This window comes from Myotis davidii, unplaced genomic scaffold (assembly GCF_000327345.1).
Source record: "Myotis davidii unplaced genomic scaffold, ASM32734v1 scaffold3566, whole genome shotgun sequence".
Classification (NCBI taxonomy): domain Eukaryota; kingdom Metazoa; phylum Chordata; class Mammalia; order Chiroptera; family Vespertilionidae; genus Myotis; species Myotis davidii.
In genome coordinates this window covers 29,915-56,149 of record NW_006297310.1, presented here as the reverse complement: position 1 = coordinate 56,149, position 26,235 = coordinate 29,915, and the positions used below count along the sequence as shown (strand labels likewise).

The 26,235-nt window shown below is 41.0% G+C and overlaps 1 protein-coding gene across 2 annotated transcripts in view; it reads right to left on the bottom strand.

The window, feature by feature from the left end:
* Positions 1–13,881: 13,881 nt before the first annotated feature.
* The window catches only part of LOC102759992 (oligophrenin-1-like), a 21,780-nt gene continuing 9,426 nt past the window's right edge, over positions 13,882–26,235 (bottom strand). Inside the window, exons 1-5 of one of the 2 annotated variants that reach the window (XM_015570064.1) lie at positions 22,783–22,853; positions 21,943–22,102; positions 20,616–20,666; positions 18,217–18,258; positions 13,882–14,962 (exon numbers count right to left, since the gene is read on the bottom strand). In XM_015570064.1, the coding sequence (XP_015425550.1) occupies positions 18,225–18,258; positions 20,616–20,666; positions 21,943–22,102; positions 22,783–22,828 (291 nt within the window). In that variant the 5' untranslated portion in view covers positions 22,829–22,853 and the 3' untranslated portion in view covers positions 13,882–14,962; positions 18,217–18,224. Of the gene's footprint in view, positions 14,963–18,216; positions 18,259–20,615; positions 20,667–21,942; positions 22,103–22,782; positions 22,854–26,235 lie in introns of those variants that run through there. The other variant, XR_436153.2, reaches the window with a different exon arrangement.

Genomic DNA, 26,235 nt, shown 5'->3' with positions numbered 1-26,235 from the left:
GTAGTCCATTGTGTAGATGTACCAGTTTTTTAAATCCACTTATCTGCTGATGGGCACATAGGCAGTTTGCAAATCTTAGCTATTATAAATTATGTTGCTATGTACATAGGAGTGCATATATCCTTTCTGATTGGTGTTTCTGATTCTTTGGGAGATAGTCCTACAAGTGGGATTACTGGGTCAAATGGGAGTTCCATTTTTGATTTTTTGAGGAAACTCCATACTGTTTTCCATAGTGGTTGTACCATTCCCATAAACAATGTACTAGCGTTCCTTTTTCTCCACATCCTCGTCAGCACTATTGTTTGTTGCTTTATTGATGATAGCAATTCTGGCAGGTGTGAAATGATATCTCATTGTAGTTTTAATTTGTATCTCTGTGATGATTAGTGACCTTAAGCATTTTTTCATACATCTATTGGCCATCTGTATGTCTGCTTTGGAGAAGTGTCTATTTAGGTCCTTTGCCCATTTAAAAAATATATATTTTTATTGATTTCAAAGAGGAAGAAAGAGGGATAGAGAGATAGAAGCATCAATGATGAGACAATCATTGATTGGCTGCCTCTTGCACGCCCCCCACTGGGGATCAAGCCAGCAACCCAGGCATTTGCCCTTGACTGGAATCGAACCTGGGACCCTTCAGTCCACAGGCCAACACTCTATCCACTGAGCCAAACCAGGTAGGGACCTTTGCCCATTTTGTAATTGGATTGTTTGTCTTTCTGGTGTTGAGTTGTATAAGTTCTTTATATATTTTGGAAATTAACACCTTATAGGATGTATCATTGGCTATTATGTTCTTCCACACAGAGGGTTCTCCTTTCATTTCATTGATGGTTTCTTTTGCTGTGCAGGAGTTTTTTAGCTTGATGTAGTCCCATTAGTCTATCTTGTCCTGAGATTCCCTTCCCTAGGAGATTTATTGGCAAAAATATTGCTCCAAGAAATATCTGAGATTTTACAGCCTATATTTACTTCTAGGATTTTTATGGTTTCATAACTTACATTTAAGTTTCTTATCCATTTTGAGTTTATTCTTGTGTATGGTGTAAGTTGGTGGCCTAGTTTCCTTACTTTCTTTTTTTTTTGCATGTACCTGCCCAGTTTTCCCAGCACCATTTATCGAAGAGACTGTCTTTACTCTATTGCATGCTCTTGCCTCCTTTGTCAAATATTAATTGACCATAGAGACCCGGATTGATTTCTGGGCTCTCTGTTCTGTCCCTTTGATCTATATGACTGTTCTTATGCCAGTATCAGGCTGTTTTCATTACAATGGCCTTGTTGTATAGTTTGATATCTGTTATTGTGTATTGTGATTTACATTTTTAAATGATCACTCTGACTGCCATGTGGTGCATTTATTATAGCATGAGGGGAAATGAGGACACCCAGTTAGGAGGCTATTAAAGTATTCCAGGTGAGAGATGGTGATGGCTTATAATTAAGCGATGACTACAGGGAGGGATAGAGTGTAAACTTTTGAGATACATTTTGCATGTAGAATTGTCTGGACTACTGATGTACGAGATGGTAAATGAGAGAAAAGGAGACATGTAGATGATGTCCAGGTCTTTTGATATGAGCAATTGGGTAGGTGAAGCTACTATTTACTAATAAAAGGAAGATGAAAGAAAAGCAGACTTGAATGAAGAGAGAATAATCAATCAAAAGCTCAGTTTTGAACATTTTAAGTTTGAAATGACAGGGAGACATTAAGATGGAGATGTTAAGTAGGTAGTTTGATTAGTAAATCTGGAGACCAGAAGATATGTATGGCCTGAAGAGACAGGCTTCAAAATTGTTGGCAAAAAAATATAATTTTTAAGTCCATGAGGATCTATGTGGCCACTGGGAAGAATGCTTATAAAATAGATGGATAGGGCCCAGGACTGAGCTCTGAGAAAAGTCCAATAGGAACCAACAGAGGAGACTAAGAAAAGGTAGCCAAGATGCAGGAGAAAAACTAAGATATTGTCTTGGGCAGAATTTAAAAGAGGAGGGAGTGGACACTGGTATCAAATGTAGCAGAGAGGACAAATCAGCACTGAAAAGTGTTGTTAGATTTAATATCACTGAGGTGCTCGGTGACCTTGGCAAGAGCAATTTTTGTCAATTGGTGGGAAGAAAAGCCAGATTGTAGTGGCTTGAGGTGTGAAAGGAATGTGAGGAATTTGAGACTTTGAGTATAACTAGCTTTCTCAAAAGTCATGGCTATGTACAGAAGAACAATAGGGCAGCAACTAATGAAGAGTAGAGATGGAGGAGAATGAGAAGGACATAATGGTTGAGGAAGAATTTTTATTTAAGATGGAAGAGATTTGAGTGTGTTTATAGGCCTGCAGAGAAGTGGTCGGTTTAGAGAGAGTTACTGAGAATACAACAGAAGGACCAAGGTGTTATTGATTGAATATTTAAATTTTTTTGAATCAATGCCTGCCACAACATTCACATTGTGATGACCTTAGTTTAAGTCTTCATCATTTCTTGCTTGTATTATCTGTGACCATCTTTTAACTCATCTTTTTATTTCTAGTTATCTCTGCCTTCAAACCATCTCTATACCAGCAGTTCTCAAAGAATGGCCTGTGGTCTTCTGGAGATCCCTGAGATACTTTCAGGGTGTCTATGAGGTCAAAACTGTTTTCATAACAATACTAAGATGTTAGTATTTTAGTATTAAAATCATTTACCTTTGCCACTGTGTGAATATTTGCATGGATGGCAACTCAGCATGAATCAAGGTGATGAAACCAAACGGTGCTACTAGTCACTGGATTCTTCACCACCACTAAATCTCATAAAAATAAATGTCAGTTTGCTTTTAAAAGTGTCCTTGATTAAGCAGTAAAAATTGTTAATTTTTTTCAAATCTCAATCCCAGAGTATATATCTTTACAATATTCTATGTGACAAAATTGAAAGTACTCATAAAATGCCTCTGCTGCACAACAAAGTATGATAGTTTTCTCAAGGAAAAGCATTTATGAGTTGTAGGCTAAACTAACTGCTTTTTTTTCATGGAACACCATCTTAATTGACAGAGTAACTGGCAAATAAACTGTGGTTATTCAGACTTGGGTATTTGGCAGATATTTTCTTGAAAATGAATAGTGTGAGCCTGCCACTTCAAGAACAACAACTGACAATATTTGTTTTCAATTATAAAATTTTAATTTTCAAGTGAAAGTTAAAATTTTAGAAAATTTACTTCTGGCAGGATGAGGTTGACAGTTTCCAATCAATGGTAATACTAACACATGATTTTAAAGTATTATGTAATAAAATGTACATGCAGACTTGCATGACTAAGTGCACTAATATTTTCCAAGTAACAAATCCATGATGCTACAAAATCATGCCTGAGTAAATGGAGCATTCATAGTGCAAGATAGAACAATGATTTTAATGTAATAGAATATGCAAAGTACATTGATATGGTTTCTGGTTCCACACTGCAGCTAACTTTAAAAAAAAACTACATGTGTTGCATTTTGGTGTAGTCTCAAAGAAGACTATGCATGTACTTGAGTGAGGCCAGATTTTCTGTATTTTCTTCAAACAAAACAACATAATAGATTGTGTGTGGAAATGGCCATAAGAATCTAGCTATCTTTTACTAAACCAGACAATAAAAAATTTTGCAAGCCGAAACCGGTTTGGCTCAGTGGATAGAGCGTCCGCCTGCAGACTGAAAGGTCCTGGGTTCGATTCCGGTCAAGGGCATGTACCTGGGTTGTTTAAAACATCAATAAAATATATTTAAAAAAATTTTTTGCAAAATACTAAAATGATATAATTCTCTCTATGTTTTGTTTTGGAAAAATTATATATATTTCATTAGAAGATGTTATTTATTTTAATAAGTAATTAGTTTATTATTGTTATTTTAGATGAATTAATCAAAACTTTAAAAAATCCAAATTTGCAATATGGTAAACATCAATATATATCAATTACAAAAGCAAAGGCTCTCTGAGGTCCTCAATAATTTCTAAGAGTATAAATTGGTCCTGAAACCAAAACATTTGAGAACAGTTTCTCCACTAACCATGCCATCTCCCTGGTTATTAAGTCTCAATAACTTACAAGCATTGAAGTCTCTTCACAGACATTCCTAAAGCTTCCATTCAAGTGGTCATCTCCTGTCACTCACAGCCATGCACCCTACACATCAGCTGCATCTGCATCAGGGAGCTTGCTAGTTCTTCAATATTTCATGCCCTTCCTCACCTCCATGCCTAGCACATCTAACCCAACTCAAATACCACATTGTCTTCCTTCTTGATTGGCAAATTTATTGATCTCTTCTTATTTTCTCCAATGCACTTTATGAGGTGAATTTCAGAATTGCCAATTTTGAAAATAAAGAAACAAGTCAAGAGATAGAGACTACATTCCACAGCAAGTGAGTGGCAGAGCTAGAGCCTAAATTCTCAGCATTCTTTGACACTTGTCTTCATGGAAGCTGTTTCAGAGACTCAGAAAGTGTTGAAGGCACTGGACAGAAGGGGAATTAAGTTAAATTGAGCTAAAGAAATATTCTGGGTTAAAACATTCAACCTTTGACATTGGCTTGGTCTAAGAGCACTTAATCACTCTTTACTCATATTGACAGCAGATGAAACGCAGCTCATGGGAAATATCCTTTCCTTTTTTTTCTTCTTTAATTCTATTCCACATCAGCCAGTCATTATCCTTGAATGGAATGGTTGAGGCCACCTGAAGAGTACTGCCTCCATCTGAAGGAACCTACTTAATCTGATGCTGTTCTCTCAAGACTGCCTGCTGCAACAGTTGCCCTTATTTGGCTCCCTAGTCTGTGATAAGAAATCTAGGTGAAGCCTAAAGCAACATTCAGGGATTGATAGAAAATGTAACTATCTGTTTCAGAGCACTTTGCTTTTCCTATAATTTGTCAAATTGTGGGTATTGGGAATTTTATCTTTAGAGAAAATTGGTTGTAAAACATTGGTAAATGTAAAGAGAGAGTTTCTGTGAGGCCTCCAAATGAAGCTAACCCTAAGGAAAGTTACTTGTTCCACAGAATCTAGTGAGTTAGGAAAGACTGCTCCCAGTGACAGGGGTGACAGGTTGTTAATGAAAATTAACTTGGTATCTGAATTTCTTAAAAACACCCTCCCATAATAAAGCTTTTAGGGTGGAGATGATCAGTTCAGTTTAACCCACATTATTGCAGCACACCTGAGCCAGATCCCATACTAAGAGCTTGGACTGCACAGTTGAATAAAACTAGTCCCCTGATCCTGATAAGTTATTTGACTCTTCAGGAATCCAGGCAAAAATACACATACTTACAACATAGAATTATTAGTGTTAGAGTACGTATGACTGGAGAATGAGTGGCTATAATGAAACAGAGAAAGCTTTCTTATGGAGGTGATATTTGAGCAAAGTCTTAAGATGAGTATGCTCACAGAAGGTCATTACAGTTTTAGAGAACCAAATGTGAAAGGCATGAAGGTAGTAAAGTTGAGCTTGTTCCTTATTCTCTAGTTATCCTCTATACCTCCAGAATAATTATCTGCCCTCCTCTTTCCTCTTCTGTTTCCCATGAGGCTGACCCTGTGGAATGTATCAACTTGTCTGTTGGATTATGGCAGGGTTTGGCTAATTGGAAGCACTGACAGATCAAGAGTAGGAGGAGAAGAAGGTCTTGGAATTTTATCCCTACTCCTTCCTTGCTCTGGGTCTCATTTCTGGCACTGACTGGAGTCTTCCCTGATTATAGCTCTTACTAGGAACTTCTCCACAGCTCTAGCTCTCACTAGGCTCTGGTAATACTGTTCCATTGTGTTAGCCCTCCAGACCAAGGGTATAATGGCTTATTAGACCCTGAGTGCTTCACCATTCTTGTTGGTATCCCTAATCCTGCCCATGCATCTGAAATTTGTGAATGTTATTTCCTATAGGACTTTTTCAAATATAAGAAGAACATCCATGGAATCAGATTTTATAGGATATAAAATGCATGGCTGTGGGTGAGGTGAGAGGAGACAGGAAGAAGATGAGACAAGGTCTACATGGCAGAATCTTCTATGTCCCTTTTAATAAAGACCTTGTGTGAGTAGGTCATGAAGAACCTTTACAAAACAATTTTGTTGGCAATTGGGAACTCTTTTAAAAAAATGATCTTTTACTAATTTTTCAATTACAATTTATATTCAATATTATTCTATATTAGAGGCCCAGTGAACAAAATTCATGCATGGGTAGAGTCCCTAGTCCTGGCCAGCAATCAGGGCCAATCGGGACCTTCCAGATGCAGGTCAGGACTTTCCTTCTGGCTGCCAGCTGGGGCCTCCCTTTGTTCTGTGCTGCCTCCTGGTGGTCAGCACACGTCATAGCAAACGATAGAACTCTTGATCTCCCAGTCGAACTCTTTTTTTAAAAAATGTTTTTGAAGCACTTGTAAGCAGATGGAGAAAAGGCACATTTTTTAATATATATACTTTTTATTTATTTCAGAGAAGGTAGAGAGAGAGAAACACCATTGATTGGCTGCCTCCTACACGCCCCCTAATGGGGATCAAGCCCACAGCCCGGGCATGTGCCCTTGACCGGAATCGAACCTGGGACCCTTCAGTCCACAGGCTGACACTCTAACCACTGAGCCAAACCAGCTAGGGCCCAGTCGAACTCTTGAGGGGACATTTTGCATATTAGATAGATAGATAGATAGATAGATGATAGATAGATAGATAGATAGATAGATAGATAGATAGATTAGTTTCAGAGGAACTCTTGAGTTTTGTTGTTTTATTGTGCAGATTATGCCAGAATTAATAGCTTCATTTTATTTAACATTTCTGTGTCAGATACTTCACATTCATTATCTCATTGAATCTTCACAGCAACTATTGAAGATGAGCACTCATTGATTTCCATTATACAAGTGAAAAAACTAAGACTCAGAGAAGAGAAGCAACTTGCCCTCTTGATTGTTAATGAATTCAAGAGGAATACAGGTGACAGATTGTGGGGTACATGGAGGGAAGTGAATGAGACTTCTAGTTTAGGAACAATGCCTTCATTTCCTGCAATTATCAATCTCTCCCACTGGCCATGTCATCCTAATGTCTGGGCAGAGACAGAACCATATGACTAATTACTAGTAGAAGAACTCCATCTTCAGAAATGCTAGCTGCATCAGCTCCTCTGGTGGAAACCTGGCACTTCAGTAGGAGTGAATGCCATCCATAGTGCCATTCAGTGCTTGCTTAGCACAAGTACAGACCAAGTTGACTTGGCTAGTGAGTCTGGATACAAAATCATAATTTAGTGCTAAGCTTTAGGAAAATGAAAATGGGAACCAACCTTTAACACCTACTCCAGACTAGGCACTTTGCATTGGATTCTTCATTATAACACTGAGATGCATGTGCCATCACCTTCATATTATAGATGAGGAGACTAAGGTTTAGATAGGGAAGTTATATGTCAGGCTGTAAGACAGTGGTCAAGTGTAAAAGCAGGCATTGAAATCCAGTCTTCCTGACTCCCAAAGTCCATATTCTTTGCTACTGCATCATGTGGGCAATATAATATAGTAGTTAAAAACCTCAGAATTGGGAACTTGGTTTTGAATACTGGCTCCACCATTTCATAGCTATATGTCGGTGAGAAAACCACTTAATCTCTCTGTGCCTCAGTTTCTTAATCTCTAAACTGGTAATAATAATATCTACCTCATAGAGTTGTTGTAAGGATTAAATGCATTGATATTTGTAAAGCACTGAGCGCGGTGCCTGAAACAGTCAATGCCATATATTTCTTTTTTTAATGAGGGAAGGGAGCCAAGGGATGGACATCTTGTCATTTTTTTTCTTTTTTTTCTTCTTTGAATAAATGTCACTTTTTGAGGCAAAGAAGAAACTGTGAACTATTTAGATACCCTTTTCTTTGGGGTAGGCTCATGCCCCAGGTGCCGTCTCTTCTCCCAAAAACACTAATCCACTTCCCTAACCTAGTCAACCTCCAAACCACAGAGACTCCCTGCTCCAGCCAAATATTTCTTAAGTAAATGTAGAGCCCTTTCTATCTCTTCAAAATCTCTTAATTCTTCCATTCTCAGACCTGTAGAAGAAAACAAAGGAACTACCTTAGGAGGAAGACTCTCCTAGAAGGAAATCAGCTTTTTTCATGAAGCTGGAGAAAGGCCAAGGCTATTGACTGACTTTAAGACTCAACCTACAAAGCTTGGGAGGGCTGATAGAGAAAGTATATTGTGTCCATGTGTTGTGGTGAATTCCTGTGTCCACCCACCCTTGCTCCCTCACTGCAGCAAAATGTTGCTTGGTCAGCTCTCTCTGACCTCCCCTTCTACCTTTATATCTGGAGATGGCTATCATCTTTTCACTGAGATGATAGCAAGAATGGAGGCAGTTATCTGGAGGACTGATATCTTGACCATAGGTTATGGAAGCTGGGCTTAGAACCATAGCACTGTCTGGCTCAGGTACATATGGGTTCCAGATTCTTGCACATTGGTACCAAGTAAGCAAGAGCAAAGAGGTGGCTCCATGGATGCCCCTTCCTAACCCACAACCAAAGATGTGTGTGTATATGTCTACAGATGCCTTAGGGTTTTCTGGAAGTCTGAGTTGGAGAGGGAGAAAAATATGGTCTGCAATTCCCACTGAAGACACTAGTATGAATGGGGGGAAAGCTGATAATCACCAAGGAGACCCTGGCTACACAGGTCTGCCCTCAATCACCATGGTCTGGGTATTGGCTATTATGCTTTGCCCAGCCAAGGTTCATGGGCCCTTGAGCATGATTTGTACATCTTCTTTATTTTCAAAGATTATCACCAGTACTGAACTGATGGATTGGACACATACCCAACTGCCCAACAGTTACACTGTGAAGGGAGAAAACCACTATTTTTGTTGTTAGACACACCTAGCTGCCCCAGCACCACCATTTAATATCTGTGTGATCTGAAGGAAGTCATTCACCCTTGTAGAGCTTCAGGTTCTTCATATCTAAAATGAGGATAACACTATCTCCCCTAAGGTTGTTGTGAGGAATAAATGAGAAATCCAGGTAAAAGTGCCTAGCAAAGGGACTTTCCCTCCTCCATTGCCTAATTCTTTCTCTCAACTACCAGACAGTACTCTAAAGCTTTCAGGGCTTTGAAAATATAAAGTAATATTATAATTCAAAGCCTTTCCTTCCCACTAACTAAGCTTTTATAACTCCTTCTCCCTTAGAATCATGCAGGCCTTGTCTGTAAATGACCTTCTAGGTCTTATATGGATCTGAGGCACACTCATTAATGTCTCAGTTAGTTCCATGATTATTTTACACATCTGGGCCCCTTCCCAGAGTCTTTGACTACAATTGAGATGGTCCTATCCAGGGGTGCCTCTGCCATTTCAATTGGGGATTTGTATACTTATTACAATTTTCTGGCAGATGGCCATAAAGCATCTTTAGCAAGGAGTGCCTTTTCTAATTCACACAAAGGCTCTATATAAACTAGTTATGGACCTGCACCTTCCCTATCCCCACTTTGCTTCAGGTACTGGCCACACAGATAATTGTTCCTCTATTTCCCCATCTGCAACAGCACATTACAGGCAATGAAAAGCTGTTTTATTTTTCTCCAAACACCAGTTCAACACTGGATTTTGGGGTCTTCCATATTAGAGGAGTTTTCAGTAATGAAAATATGCCATCTTTTTACAGGCTCAAAACTCCCACAGGTCTCCATTTCTATCTTAGCTTTCACCACTGACATTCTATGTGACTTTGGGCAGTAATAGTCTTCTGGATATCAATCTCTTTAGCTGTAAAATGGGAATAAAATGAGGTGGTTAAGAGGCTCAAATGAGACAATGTACGGGGCAGGCAAAAGTAGGTTTACAGATGTGAGTACACAAAACAGAGTTTATTCTTGTATTATTATTTAATTGTTGTATTATTGATTTTTATTATAACTGCAAACCTACTTTTGCCCACCCCTATATATAAAACGGAGGCAATGTGCCTGCCAGGTGGCCATACCTAACTCATGCCAGATTTCCTGGGAAGGCTCTCCCACTTCATGCTTGGCACCTGACAGATGTTTCTTTCATTCCTTTGCTCCCAGAGGACCCTCAACTACATTGTGAGCCTTGTTTTAATTCTCAAGGCCTTGAATTCTAGAAATATAAATCATACAAATACTCTGGACTGAATTCTCATAACCTGTCCACTTGTGGTCAGAGCTCAGTCCCTTTTTCCCTTTGTCACAGTGGGAACAGCCTGGTTACTTGGCTGCCAATACTTCTTTCTCATAGCTCTTCAAATTTAAAGGATCTTTAGACCCATTTCCTTAGGCATTTTGTGATTTCTTATTCACTTCGGGGAAAATAATGTGATTTCTTGCTGGATCTAAATACAACCTGGACAATCAAGAGGCCAGCGTTAATTTACAATTAAGTGTAAAATCAGCCAGCATCAGGATAATGCTTCTTTCCTATTTCCCCACCAGCATCACCAGTACCTTTGAAGAAACACAATAAGCACAATTATAATGACAGTAGAAGTACAAAATGTAGGAGGAAGAGTAAAGCAATGTAGGGAGTGCATAAGGGGTTCTCATGAGCGTGAAGGTACCCAAACCACATCACCAAGAGTTGAATTGTCATAGGAAGGAGTCCCTGTCATACCTCAAGGACTAGGAATCCTCACAACATGACTGTTGAAAACTGCAAAGGGCAGAGTAGGGGAGCCTGGGATGAAACTCTTGCGTGAGAGAAAAAAAATTGGGGGGGAAATTGAGCCAGGTTTGGGGCCAGCTTAGATAGGGTGGTGTAGGTCAGGGTGGCTAGTTATAGGGCCAAGAGACATAACAGTTTCTAACCAATCAGGTTACACTGCATTGAAGAATACAATAAATCAGGTGGTGGATAACATTTGGGAAGATCTTGAAGAGCAAACATAATCCACTAGTGACTAGCCTGAATGGATATAGAGAAGATTCCATTCCTTGATTGAAAATGAGGCAGCCACTACCACTGCTGCTGCTGCCGCTGCTGGTGGTGGTGGTTAATAATAATTGAGCACTTCTTAAGGGCCAATCATGGTAATTTGGGTGAAGTAACATGTCCATGGTGATTGAGGCATGAGTATGAATAATGATGGTCAAGTTCCTTCCAGGGTAGTTAGAGGCCAAGTGTCTTATCAGCAATGGCTAGCAAAGAAGAAACAATGAGCAACAAAGAAACTCAGTCTCTATTGAGTCCCACTAGATCACAGACCCAGAAAGGAGACATAATTCTGAGTCATGCAGGATGGTAATAGGGGTGGAGAAGAGGTGAATGAACAAAAGGTTGTTCATACCCCACCTATCTCACATTTTGATGGCTCTGGGGGGAACTATAATAGGATGGCACCTGTCAGCATTATGAGACCTAGTTGGAAGTAGCCAAGGAAGTAGAAGCTGGAGGGATAAATCCAAGGCTGACAAAACTAGTAAAAAAATCAGTTCCCACAGGTTTGCCAAAGGCTAGGAAAGGCCACCATCTATTTCTGTTCGCCAGGATCAGAAAAGTCCTCTTTTGCAGTCTTGATTTTAGGCACCTTTTTAGGCATTCAGAGGTCATGGGTTTTCATGAAATTGGATTAATAGAAGCTCAGAGGACGTGACACTTGCATTCACAACAAAATAGAGAGATCCCCTATCTCATGAGGAGGCTCCCAGATAGAAATATTGCTCTGGAAAGAGCATTCCTGGGTTCTGACCCAACCATCTGGACTGAAAGTCTCCTTATCCTCCAGCCTCTTAGAATAGATTGGGCACCTTCACTTTGCACCCCATTGGCCCCATAAAACCCAGCAAGTCTCTAAATTTAACAGAATCCTTCAGAAAACTCAGCTGGATTGACTTGGGTTACCAAAATACCAGTACTCTGTGAGCAACCTTAGAGGATCAAAGGTGCAAAGGACTTTGAAATTAACTTGGCCTCAATCTCTTCTCTGAATTGATTAACTAAACCACAGGGGATTAGTTAAGGGGATGGTCTGGGTTTGAATACTGAATACACCATTTCCTGGCTGTGGGAACTTGAGCAAATGATGTTAGCTATTCTGTGCCTCAGTTTTCTCAGCTGTATAGTAAAATGAAGCTAAGTACTTACATCATAGGAATATTATCAGGAAAAACAGTAAACCCATGCAAAGCATTTAGGTAACACATTTAGCATGCAGTAGTGCAAGTGATCAAGTGATATGGGGAATACACATCTCATCTTGGCCTTTGGGGACACTGCTTCTGCCCCGTTCTACTATATAGAATGAGACTAGTTAAGGGATTGGCAACCAGCATCAAGGTGTCATCTAAGAATATATTCAGCTTCCAAAGAGCACTCCCCACCCCTTTTGTTATAGTCATTTGTTACAGCCACCACTTTCTTTGGTGTGTTGTGTATTTCAGATGGGAGAAGTTGGGCAATACCAGGGTTCCTAACTGCCCACATAGAGTCTTCTCCAGGATTAAGCATGTGTCTTTATGCTGCGAGGCAGGGCTTCTGTAGGCAACTGCTTCATGCCTTATAAGCAGCATTATGGTCTCCAAGAAGATCCCATACCCTAATCTTCACTATCTTGATTACATGATAGAGGAGAGGTTGAAGATGTAATTTAGGTTATTACTTATTTTAAAACTAGAGGCCCAGTGCACGAAATTCATGCAAGAGTAGGCCTTCCTTCCCCCAGCTGCCGGTACTGGCTTCCCTCTGGCACCTTCCCTCTAGCTGCTGGCAGGCATCTGGGACCCAGGCTTCCCTCACAGCCCCAGCTTCATCTGGAAGGTCGTCTGGAAGGAAATCAGGTCTAATTAGTATATTATGCTTTTATTATTCTAGATAGGGAGATTGTCATGGATTATCTGTATGAGCCCAATAAAATCACCCCAATGAAAGGTGAGCAACTTAACAGAGGCAGAAGAGGGAGTCAGAGGAAGGGGAAGCAAAAGGTTTTGATGTGTCACTCACTGTAATCTTGAATATAGAGGGGCCTCATGTCAAAAAATGGAGACCTCTCCTACTACAACAAGGAATTAAATTCTCCCAACAACCAGAGAACTTAGAAGAGGGTTCTGAACCCCAGATGACAACCACATCCCAGCTGATACCTTGATTTTAATTCAGTGAGACCCTAAGAAGAGAATCCAGTCACACTATGCAGAATTTCTGACCTATAAAGACTATGAGAAAATAAGTGGATCTTTTTAAGCTGCTAAATTTGTAGTCATTTGTTACAGCAGCAATAGAAAACCATCAAAATGTGAGATAGGTGGGGTATGAACAACCTTTTGCTCTGCTACTGGAAGAAGATATCTTTATATGGTAAAATAGTCACCTAAAGAAAGTAGAGTTGAAAGACCCTTGGGTTGATACTCTGAGAACCTGTTTTGTGCCAATGGCATCTACATAGTAAAATAAGCAATTACATTGCTCTAGCACCTTCCCTTTAACAAAATGGAATCAGAAATGTCTACTCAGATTTTTCAATAACTGGATCAATTATGTTTTAGTTCCTTTCCAATTATCTAGATGGCAAATGAAGAAAACTAAGAGCTTTTGTCTGGGAGTTTTTCATTTGGTGACAAATATGTGGGGAATTAAGAAAGAGAGTAAAAGCCAAACCCCCCAAATAATGACCACTAAATCCACCCATCATAATACCCTTTGCTAAGTAACTGTGGTGTAATGGAAAGAACCTTGAATAGGAGCCCAAGGACTTGGGATCTTCTTTAAGCATGGCTCCTAATGTGTTATGTAAACTAGGCAATTACACTAAATGATTTTGCAAGACCCTACCAATCAAATACTATATGAGTTGTAAAAAGAGTCTATCTGAAGGCTATGGTTCTTAACCTTTATTGGGTCACAGGCCCATTTGAAATTCAGTGGAATGTTATGAACATCTCTTCAGAAAAAGAAATTATTGAAGAATTCTGAACACCATTTCAGAGGCTTCGTGAAGTTCCTGAATCCATGAGCACTGGGTTAAAAACTGCTTCTTTCAGGAGATAAAAGCAATTAACTGCAGAAGACAAATATGATGCAATGTGACAGCTGCCTGGCCTCAATCCATCTTAACATTTTTTCCCAGCATTTGACCCAAAAATTGAACTCCTGCAGGCAAATACCAGCTCCCTTCTTTAAAGAAATGTTTTCAGCTTTTCTTTATTTCTTTCCTGCTTACTTGGAAAGGAAGCTGCCAGGGCAAAATAGGCAGAAGAATAATTCAAACAGACTTAGGCTTTGACCTGCAAAATGTGCTTTGCAGATTTCTTAGGTGGTTGTATGTAAGAGCAGGAAGGCTACCTTCCTGAGTTCACATGGACAGTTTGTGGGGGGACATCACCCAAGCTGTCTGGCCCCATAGAATCAGACAGGTTCTTGGCAATATATTGCAGCATGAGAGCTCCAACCTGGCACCAGGGTCCATATCATCGGTAAGAGACATGTTATGATTCTCTGATGTTTAGCAAACATTCCTACTTCCCTGCTTCCTAGGTAAGGCCCCAACCCAAGTAGTTTTCAGTTCAGGGTAAGATTTTTGAAATCAGTGCTTAGTCCCAAATCATTCAGAGTTCTATGTCCTTTTGAGGAGGCAGGAAGTTCAGGAAGAGTTGAAAACTGAGCTCCCCTCTTCAACTCAGGTCAGTGGATAGCTTGGTTTCTGCAGAGTCTGGCTTGAAGGAGTTTAGCCATTCACAGTCGTACAAGAGCTCAAAATAGAACTTCTGACGGGATAAAGACAGAATAAAAAGGAGAAATAAACCTGTTCTAGGACATGTGCCCCCTATTTATAGCATCCTAGAGCCTAAAGGTGCAGGGCCAGGGAGGAGCTGTTCTTCAGCACAAAATGACTCAGCACACAGGGTTTGAAGATCCTTCCAAAACCTGGAAAGGGTCTTCAGAGGCCAAGGTTTTCAAACCTGAAAGGGAAAGAAGAGAGTAGGAAATTAGCTAAGACTGGTTATACACTTAACAGCCACTGAGTAGTGGGGCCTCCTTAATAGGTAGCTAAGCATGCATTTGGTAGCTAATCTGAATAATAGGGACTGGCTAGGAAAAGGTCCTTATAACTCTGATCCCATGAAACAGGGCCTAAGATGGTCCCTATACTCAGTAATAGAAACTGTGTGCCTTTGGCCTCAACTCTAATCTCCCCAAAGTCTACAGGGGATGCAGAAGCTTGGTACCTCTGAGATTATCCCCCACCCTGTAACATGGCCACTGCCTTTATAGCATTTATAACACTACAATATTTCCACACTTCCTTTTACTGGGACTTCACCTCCATGAGGGCTGATAAGGAAAAAGCTTATCTACCTATGCATCTCTGAGGACTGCCAGTGATAATAAAAAAAGGAAGCCTGGGACAGACACCTGGATCTCATTTCTGTGTATATTGGTTCATGTTATGCCAGCAATCTGATAGTCAAACAATCAGAACTCCTAGATAAAAACATTTCCATGATCTCCATGGCTCCTGTTGACTTTAGCAAGTTACTTATCCCCTATGAACCTCAGTTCCTTATTCGTTGAATTAAAATGCATATTATCCTCCCTATATCTAGCATTTGATATGCATCAAATGAGCTAATGGATGTGAAAGTGTTTTACATCAGACAAATATGAAGGACTAAGAAGGAAGTTTCAGAGGGGTAACACTGAAATAGTGATTGGGTCTGAAAGAATGAAGTCCTACTACAGATACTAAGCTGGACTCTTGGTTCCTGCTATAATGCCAAAAGACAAGTTACTGATCATCTTATAGATCCAAAGAATGCTAGAGTAAGAAAGTTACAACCTTTTCATTTTACAGATTGGGAAATTGAGGCTCAGAGAATGAAATGTACTTGCCCCAAATGTCACAGTCTAGGATTCCTAATAAACTTGATTCAAAAGCAATTTGTAAAACTACACTGTGGTTTTGCTGGGGAGAAAGAAAGGAAAGGAGAAAGAAACTGAAAAACACAGAGAATCTCAGAATTAGAAGGCAGTAAGTAATTAGAGGGTAATGAACTGAGACATGGAGGTAAGTTTCCAGTCTCTGAAGCAACACAGTATTCCAATCATCAGAAAATCAGATCCCATAAAGAAGTCTTATGTGTGCCCAGCCAGTGTGGCTCAGTGGTTGAGCACTGTCCCATGAACAGGAGGTCACAGTTCAATTCCCAGTCAGAGCACAGGCTGGGGTTGAGAGCTCAATCCCCAGTGGGAGGTGTGCAAGAGGCAGTTGATTGATGATTCTCATTAAGGTTTCTCTCTCTCCCTCTCCCTCTCTCTGAAATCAATAAAAACATCCTATATAATAAAAGAGAAACGTGCAATAACCATCACGACCAGAACAACCAGTCGACCAGTCACTTTCCCCACCCCTCCACTACACTCAAACCACACCAACAAGCCGCTACGGAGCAAGTATGCAAATTAACCCAACTAAGATGGCAGCGGCCACAGAGCTGGAGCAAGCAGAAGGCTTGGGTTGCCCCTGGCGATAGAGGAAGCCAAGCTTCCCACCTTCCCTGGCTGGCCCTGGGCTACACTCAAGGCTACAAAGTTTCAATTATAGAAGATAAGTAAATCCCAGAAAAGAAAAAAAAAATAAGGAGAGGCTGGGAGCTTGGGTCGCCAAGGGGAGTGGCCAGGCTGCAAACAGCCATCAGCCTGTTACCCACTCTGGCCAGGCACTCCAGCGGGACTCCCCCATCCTGAAGGGGCTGTGGCCAGCCTGAAAACAGCCCTCAGCCCCTCACTCAGGCTGTCCACACCCCCATGAGGTGAGGGTCCCCGCTGGGGGTCTTGGCCAACAGCCATCAGCCCCTCACCCAGGCTGGCCAGGCACCCAAGAGGGACCCCCACCCTGATCCGGGACACCCTTCAGGGCAAACCAGCCAGCCCCTACCCATGCACCAGGCCTCTATCCTATATAATAAAAGAGTAATATGCAAATTGACCCTAACAGCAGAACGACTGGGAATGACTGGTCACTATGACACACACTGACCACCAGGGGCAGATGCTCAATGCAGAAGCTGCCCCCTGGTGGTCAGTGCGCTCCTACAGAGAGAGCTCTGCTCAGCCACAAGCCAGGCTGATGGCTAACAGCACAGCAGTGGTGGCGGGAGCCTCTCCTGCCTCCTCAGCAGTGCTAAGGATGTCCGACTGCAGCCTAGGCCTGCTCCCTGCTGGCAAGTGTACATCCCAGGAGGGCTCCCGGGCTGCCAGAGAGATGTCTGACTGCCAGCTTAGGCCCGATCCCCCGGGGAGCGGCCTAAGCCAGCAGGTGGACATCCCCCTAGGGGTCCCAGACTGGAAGAGGGCACAGGCCAGGCTGTGGGACACCCCTCCCGCGTGTACAAATTTTTGTGCACAGGGCCTCTAGTCCTATATAATAAAAGGCTAATATGCAAATCGACCAAATGATGGAATGACCAGTCACTATGATGTGCACTGACCACCAGGGCCAGATGCTCAATGCAGGAGCTGCCCTCTGGTGGTCAGTGCACTCCCACAGGGGGAGAGCCTCTCAGCCAGAAGCTAGGCTCATGGCTAGCTAGTGCAGCAGTGGTGGTGGGAGCCTCTTCTGCCTCCATGGCAGTTGGCCATCCCCTGAGGGCTTCTGGATGTGAGAGGGCACAGGCCTGGCTGAGGGACCCCCTGAGTGCACGAATTTCATGCACTGGGCCTCTAATATATACACACAAATAAAAGCATTATATGATAAAACTTCATTGAGCTGTACACTGCTAATTTGTGTATTTTTTTCTGAGCATATTGCTAATTTTGTATTACGGTTCTTCAAGGATTTTTAGCCTATTGAGTTCAATGAAAAATACTGTTAAGGCCTGGCTTAAAATTGCATTATATTATAGACTGAAGCCCTGGTACATGAAATTCGTGCATGGGAGGGGGATCCCTCAGTCCGGCCTGCAACCTCTCCAATCCTGGACCCCTAGAGGGATGTTTGACTGCTGGTGTAGGCCCGATCCCACAGTCAGACATCCCCCGAGGGGTCCCAGATTGGAGAGGGTGCATCCCCCTCCCCCACCCCCATGCATGAATTTCATGCACAAGGCCACTATTGTGTGTGTGTGTGTTTGTGTGTATAAATTTTATTTTATTTTTTTAAAGAAGGTTCATGTTTACAAGGTTCTATAATCAGGGGTGGGAGACTACATACCTGAGTCTTCAACTCTCATCTCCAGGAAGTCTGCCTTGAGAACTGTGGGTAAAAGAGGAAAGACATTTCACTAAGACTCTAGAAATCAGAACTGGAAAGGCAAAGCAAGGGTAAGGGTCCTTACATGCCAGTGTCAATTTTAAAAATGGGGATGTGATTTCATCTAGATTTTTCAAAGCCTTGAGCTTCATGCTTGTAGATTGAACTACCTCTCTGGCAGATTTAGAGAGCCCAGTCTCCCAGACACAATAACATCTTTCAGGTGACAGACCTTGTGTGCCAGACTGTGAAAGACTAAGGGAGCCCAGAGAAATTGGCCCGAGACCAAACACTACATTCTGTAATTAACTCTAATAGGGAGAAGGGCAAGGATGGAGGGCAAATGCCATGTGAAACATGAATCCTTTTTTGACATGAAGACCAAACCAGCCTTGCCTGGCCTCTTGATGTACTTAGATTAATCCTAAATTAAACTTGTCTAAAGACAGCTGGAGGGAAAAGACAATCCTGAAGAGTCAAACCCCCATATAGTGTGGACAGAATATCCCAGACAACAACTGGTCTCAGGGCTATATCTTCAACATTATTTTTTTCTTCTCTCCTAAGTCTGTTTACACCTATTCCCTGAGTGATTGTATTCCCATCCATGCTTTCAATCACCACCATATACTGAGGATCCCCCCTCCCAAAAGAGCTACTATTCACATTTTTGTATATGTGAATACCTCCATGAAGTGTGATAGCTATACTAAAAAGTTCTACCCTAAATATCTGTAGGTCCAACCCCAAATAGTAGTCTAAGTTGCAGTTACCTAGTGAAAATCTTTATCTGGATGTCCCATAGGGCCTCCAAAACTGAGTAGAGCAAGTTTTTCACAAAACCTGCTCCTCCATGATTAATTATTATTAACATCTATTTAATTACCCAAATTAGATTTTCCTCTCTTAATCCTTCTCCAATGTTCCATATTTGAAAAGTCAACAACGTCTTATTGAATCTATCTAAAATCTCCTGTTCCATTTTATTCCTACTGGCAATGCCAGAAGTCAGGTTCTCATAAACTCTTGCCAGGATGATTAGCCTCTGGTCTTTACTGGTCTCCCTGCCTCCAGTCTTTACTTCCATGTCTATCTTTCCCATAACCAAAAGAATGATTATTTTTACAACTCAGTCAACTCTGAATATGCATTATCATGCTTAAAAGGTGACCTGCTGTGGAGAATCATGTCCTGGTGAGGACATGTTTTGACTAGATGATGTCAAACCTACCTCAGTTCACTACTGGTAACGGCACATTTTTCTGTGTTTAACTAACCACCTACAAGAGTTATACTCTTGTCACCCATCCAGAAGCATAATTTCAAAATTTCTCATAAGCAACATGGAGCAAATTCACAAGAGTCCCTGAGGCTAAGCAATCATTTGTCCAGGTGTTCTAGTTAAAACAGTCCCAAATGTCGGGTCTTGGACAGTCTGTATCAGTACTTGAGAAGAAGGAAGAAAGGAAAGGAATAAGGGAGGGAGGGAGGGAGGGAGGGAGAGAGAGAGAGAGGTGAAATAAAACAAAAAGATTCTCAGGCCCTACTCTTAGAGATTTTAGTTTAGTGTGTCTAGAGTAGAAGGAAGGATTCTGTGTTTGTTTTTTTCTTTAAAATTTTCAAGGTGATTTATATGTGCAGCTAATATGAGAACAATCTCCTAAGTAGAATGTTTACCTCTGAAATTAGGACTATGTTTTTCTAAGGCTGTTTATGTTAGAGTGTTGCATTCTATATATTCTTGCCAGCTTCCCCTTAAGAATATAATAGGTGTAAAAAAGTAAACTAACAAAAAATAAGACCTACATTGAGTGCAATGTTTTTATAATACTGCTTGGCATGTGAGTGCTGTGTGTGTGTGTGTGTGAGTGTGTGTGTGTGTGTGTGAGAGAGAGAGAGAGAGAGAGAGAGAGAGAGAGAGAGAGAGAGAGAAGCACAAAGAGTAAGGTATGGAAAGGCAGTCAGGGAGGCAAAGATACAACGTACAGAGACAGATAAAGAAAGAAAGACATGAGGAGAGAGAGACAGAAAAATAAAAATAGTGAAACAGTGAGACAGAGGGACAAAGACAGAAACAGACATAAGTAGAAAAAGACAAAGAGAGACTGATAGAGATTGAGAATGACAGAGACACTGAAAGAAACAGAGTGCATGAGAGACAAATAAAGTGACAAAAGATAGAGAAAAAAAGATTAAAATACAGGGTAACAGATGGAGACAGAGTTGTGGGAAAGAGAGGGACAAACAGACAGAGACAGAAATACAGAGAAAGAAAAAGAGAATATAAAAGAGCAAATGAGATGCTTATGATACATTCATTAAAAAGTTATTTTGTTTTTCTTCAGTCACCTGTTTCTTACCTTCCTATTTTCCGAGAAGCTGTTTCAAAGAACCTGGTCCTGGAAGCCACCCTGTAAACATAAGCCAACCAAGTCCCATGAATTGATTTGGAATTTGTATGAGAACTAATGGCCAATGGAAGAACAAGAAAATATGAACCAGATGGGCCATCAATGCCATGGTCTGCCTTACCTTACAAAGAACTCGGGTCTGAGGGAAAAACCCAAGTATGAGAATGTGAAATGGTTCAGGGATAATAGGCACCCTCAGTTCTACGGTTGATATCTCTTGCTACCTGTTGGTTCAGAATGGTCTAAGTATATTGCCCATTCAGGCTATTCTTGGGATAAATAAGTGAAACAAGTCCTACATTTCAAAGTATAATGTTTGGCATTGTGTAAATACACTTAGCTAATTAGTCAAAATGGCGAAAGCTTTTAAAAAATTGGTTCCATGCCCTGGCTGGTGTGGCTCAGTTGGTCGTGCTGCAATGAAGGTCACCAGTTCGATTCCTTGTCAGGGCACATGACTGGGTTGCAGGTTCAATCCCCAGTAGGGGGCGTGCAGGAGGCAGCCAATTGATGTTTCTCTCTCACATCAATGTTTCTCTCTCTTTTTTTCTCCCTTCTCTTTTCTCTAATATCAATAAAAACACATTAAAAATAAATAAATAAAATAAAAATTGCCTGATTTTACAATTATGGAAAACAAGAGAGACAAAAAAAGAAACACCGGGAGGAAATATCCTGAGAGGGGTCTCAGGCAATGACTGAGGAGAGGCCAGCCAGTTTGGCTATGGAAGCTTTACCTCTGGCTCCTTGGTTTGCAGCCCAGCTTCAGGTAATGTGTGGGACATCAGCTCAGCTCATACTCTGTAAGAGATTCTCTGGAGAAGCTGAGTCATTTTGGAAGATTTTTTAAAAGTCATACCTTGCTTTAAAAAAAAAGAGAAAGCCTTAAGGCATAAGTACAATGAATGAATCTGTTCATTAAATTACTTTTAAAACCAGTAGCAATAACAAGAAAAAAAGAAAAACTCCAGAGCCAAGGGAGCACGAAAACAGAAGGTAATCTTACCACACATCAGATATCAATATAGCTAGAAACAATGGTTCTCTGATTAGGCACTAAGGTTCAAGCTTGTCAGCTTTGGGGAAATCTCTCAGCCTTCAGTGTAGAGTAGAACATTCTGAACAGAGCTGGTCTGTGCATTTCCCTAGACTATGAAGTGAATGATGCCTAGGATTGTGCACTGTACACCCTTGAAAACCATAATGGTAATCCTGAAAGCCTTCCTGGTGGCCTAAGTTTGGCCTTAGGTCAAGGATGAAGAATAACCCCACTTACACAGATGATGGTATTTCCCCTGCATTGCCAACTACAATATCTGGCTTTGTTTTCTGGGGAGTAGCTGCCCGGCAGAAAGGATCTGGAGGTCTCACTGGGGGGCGGATGATGGTTGGCTTTTCTCCTGGAGGCCACACTTTGCTGAAACTGTCAGAGTCTCCTGGAAGAAAAAAAAAAATATAAAAAACTTTAATAGTTATCCAAATGGAAAACTACACAATATCAAAGCTATCTAGGCCAACTCCTTTGGCACCATTTCACATTGGTCACTAACAACTCTGGATTTTTGTTTCTTTATAATTCTTCCAGCAGTTATATATTCATAAAGTCTTTGTTTGAAAATCAGCTCTGAAGTTTGTATTTTTGTGACCTAGGGCCGTGGTCTGCAAACTGCGGCTGGCGAGCCACATGCGGCTCTTTGGCCCCTTGAGTGTGGCTCTTCCTAAGCCTTAAGAGTACCCTAATTAAGTTAATAACAATGTACCTACCTACATAGTTTAAGTTTAAAAAATTTGGCTCTCAAAAGAAATTTCAATCATTATACTGTTGATATTTGGCTCTGTTGACTAATGAGTTTGCCGACCACTGACCTAGGGTATTCACAATTTTCTGATTCTCAGTTTCCTTATATGTATAATTAATACCAATAATATAGTATTTGACAAAGATAGTGAGATATTTTAATTACATACTAATATGTTTAGTACAGTGCCAGGCACATAGTAGGTGCTTAGTCAATGTTTGATAAATTTCAATTTGTTAAATTCATCATCATCAAAACTGAAGCTTTTTTCACTTAGGTCTTGACTATGGTATCAGCCTCCTAACTTGCCTTCCTACCTCTGTCTCCAGTTTCCAGGTCAGTCTGTAGAAAATAAATATACATAATTTTTTTAAATGTTCTTATTGATTTCAAAGAGGAAGGGAGAGGGAGAGAGAGATAGAAACATCAATGATGAGAGAGAATCATTGGTTGCCTCCCGCACACACACACCCACAATGGGGATCAAGCCCACAACCCAGGCACATGCACTTGACCAAAATTGAACCCAGTACCCTTCAGTATGCAGGCCAACGCTCTATCCACTAAGCCAAACCTGCCAGGGCTAAATATACATAATTTTTATAAGACGTTTCTGGCAAAAGGATGGTGAAATGGATGCACTTACAAATATTTGGTGGCACTGTACACCGGGCTTATTCTATCTTGCAGCAGTGTGGATGAAATGCAAAACCATATAGGTGAGACATTTCATACTTAGTGATCCAGTTGATCCACTTTGGGGATAAGATCCAAAGGAATTTAACCCAAAGAAAAGAAATTAAAACAACAACAATCTTCATGCACTGCTGGTGAGAATACAGACTGTTGTAGCCACTGTGGAAAACAGTATGGCATTTTCTCAAAAAATTAAAAATGAAACTCCCATTTGACCCAGTAATCCCACTTCTAGGAATGCATCCCAAGAAAACAGAAACACCAATCAGCAAGTATATATGCACCCTTATGTTCATAGTAGCACAATTTACAATAGCTAAGATTTGGAAACAGCCCATTCCCATCAGCAGATGAGTGGTACATCTACACAATGGAATACTATGCTGCTATAAAAAAAGAAAGAACTCTAAACATTCACAACAGCATGGATAGACCTGGAGAGCGTTATGCTAAGCGAAATAAGCCAGATGGAGAAAAGTAAATATCACATGATCTCACTCGTTTGTAGAATATAATGAGCAAGATAAACTGATGAACAAAAATAGATCCTGAGCTATAGAAGCATCCAACAGACCATCAAACCTCAGAGGGAAGGCAGGGAAGGGTAGGGGGGTTAGAGATCAACCAAAGGACTTGTATGCATGAATATAAGCACAACCAAAGGACACAGACAGTAGGAGGACGGGATATAAGCTGGGCAGAGGAAGTAGCCAGGAGAGGTCAATGGCCGGGGGGGTGGGGCGGGGGGGAGTGGGAAGAGACATATGTAATACTGTCAACAATAAAGAATTTAAATTTAAAAAAAGAAAACAATTGGAAGAATACATGTTTCTTAACAGCAAAAAGTCAGACCCAAACAAATGAGTCAATGCTTACAAGCATTTAACCAAAACGTGTTATGTATGAACTGACAAGGACTTGGGCCAGATAAAAAAAATATATGCATAGCTACACTAATAAAAGAGAAACATGCAAATTGGTGTCACTCTGCTACGCCCACCAGCCAATCAGGATGAGTATGCAAATTAACGCAGCAAAGATGATGGTTAATTTGCATATGCAGGCACAGGGAGAAGACTGAAGGCTCCGCCCAAGTGAAGACTGAAGACGACTGAAGACTGAAGACTGCAGAGGCTTGGCTTCTCCGTGCTGGTCAGAGCATAGAAGCCTCCAGGCTTGGCTTTTCCACTGCAGCCAGAGTGGAGGCCTGGGTTCCGGGTGCTGGAGGAAAACTAGTGCTGGCAGCCAGGGGAAGGAAGGCTTATTGCACGAATCTCTTTGTGCAATGGACCTCTAGTAAAATAATATAAGTAAAACATGTCCACAAAAATAATCATGGCCTGATGAACACAATATGGAAATAGACACATGCACAACTATGCAAGGATGTTAGATCTTGATATTCATTAAGATTTCTTCTATAAAAAATTTAAGGTAAATGTAAAAATATTAACTTTAATATTTTAATACTGTTATAAGATTTACTCTAAGTATTTATATACTGTTTTTATCCTCCTTAAAGATGTTCCCAGTGACTATGTACAGAATAAAGTTCAAATTCCTTAACATAAATTCAAGGCCCCCTGTGATTTAGTCTCGAATTATCACCCCAGGCACTAATTCTAGACTATAACTACAGAGAATATGGAGTTGGGTAGACATGTCTCTGAGGCCATGTTCTGCTACTTCCAAGCTCTGGGACCCTGGGCAGTTATTTCACCTCTTTGAGTATAAATTTCTTCACCTGGGAAGTGGGTATAATAATCCCTCCTCACAAGATGATTGTAAATACTAAATTAGGTAGCCAATAGAGAATGCCTAGCATACATCAGGAGTAAGTAAGTATCAGACTCTGTCCTGCTTCTTGTTTGATACATGTTCCTATTCTCATCTCTTAACTGTATTGTAACCATTCCTCAACACTCAGCTCAAATCTTAGCTCTCTGAACACTCCACCTGACATAGCTAATTCCCATCCATGTAAACACTCATAAAGTGCTATATATTGTCATATGAGTTTTTTAGTCCCTCCAGCTAGCCATTCTAATGAGGGAAACATATATGAAAAGAAACAATAATAATAAAGTGTGATTGATATCCTAGTGGAGGAATGAAACAGGTACTGTTCACATACACACATATAAATTCTGTCTCCCCATCTGGACTGTGTCTTACATTTCTGGACAGGTTATTATCCTTAGCATCAAGCTAGGTACACTGAAAAAAAAATGACCCAAATAATAATAGTAATCTAATTTTTCTAACTTACTTTATACTACTCAAAGCACTCTCCCAGAAAACTATTTGGTGTTCACAATAAGCTTGGAAGGAAAGAACAGACGGATCTTATTTATTCTCTCCATTTTACAAAGAAAGAAACTAAATTCAGCTGATGTGGCTCAGTGGTAGAGCGTCAACCTGTGAACCAGGAGATCTCAGTTCGATTCCTGGTCAGGGCACATGCCCCAATTGTGGGCTCCATCCCCACTGTGGGGCATGCAAAAGGCAGCCAATTGATGATTCTCTCTCATCATTGATGCTTCTATCTCTTTCTCCCACTCCCTCTCTGAAATCAATAAACATATATTTTTAAAAAAAGAAGGAATCTGAGGTTTGGAAAGGTGAACTGACTCACCCACAATCACATATGTAAGCAGTAGAGTGATGATTGAAACCCCCATCTCCTATATCTGCATCCACTGTTCTTCCCAGTGTCTGCTGTTTTATTATTATCTATATACTAGAGGCATGGTGCATGAAATTTGTGCACTGGGGGGTGGTGTCCCTCAGCTCAGCCTGAACCCTCTCCAATCTGGGACTCCTGTGGGATGAGGCCTAAACCGGCAGTCAGACATGGCTCTCACAATCCGGGACTGCTGACTCCCAATGGCTCATTTGCCTGCCGGCCGGATTGTCCCCTAACTGCTGCCCTGCTGGCCTGATCCCCCCCAACTGCCCTCCCCTGCCGGCCTGATTGCCCACAATTGCCCTCCCCTGTCATGACCCACCTCCTCCACCGGGACCCACTTCCTCAGCACCCTGCACAGCTGCAGGACCACCAGGTGAGCTCTCTG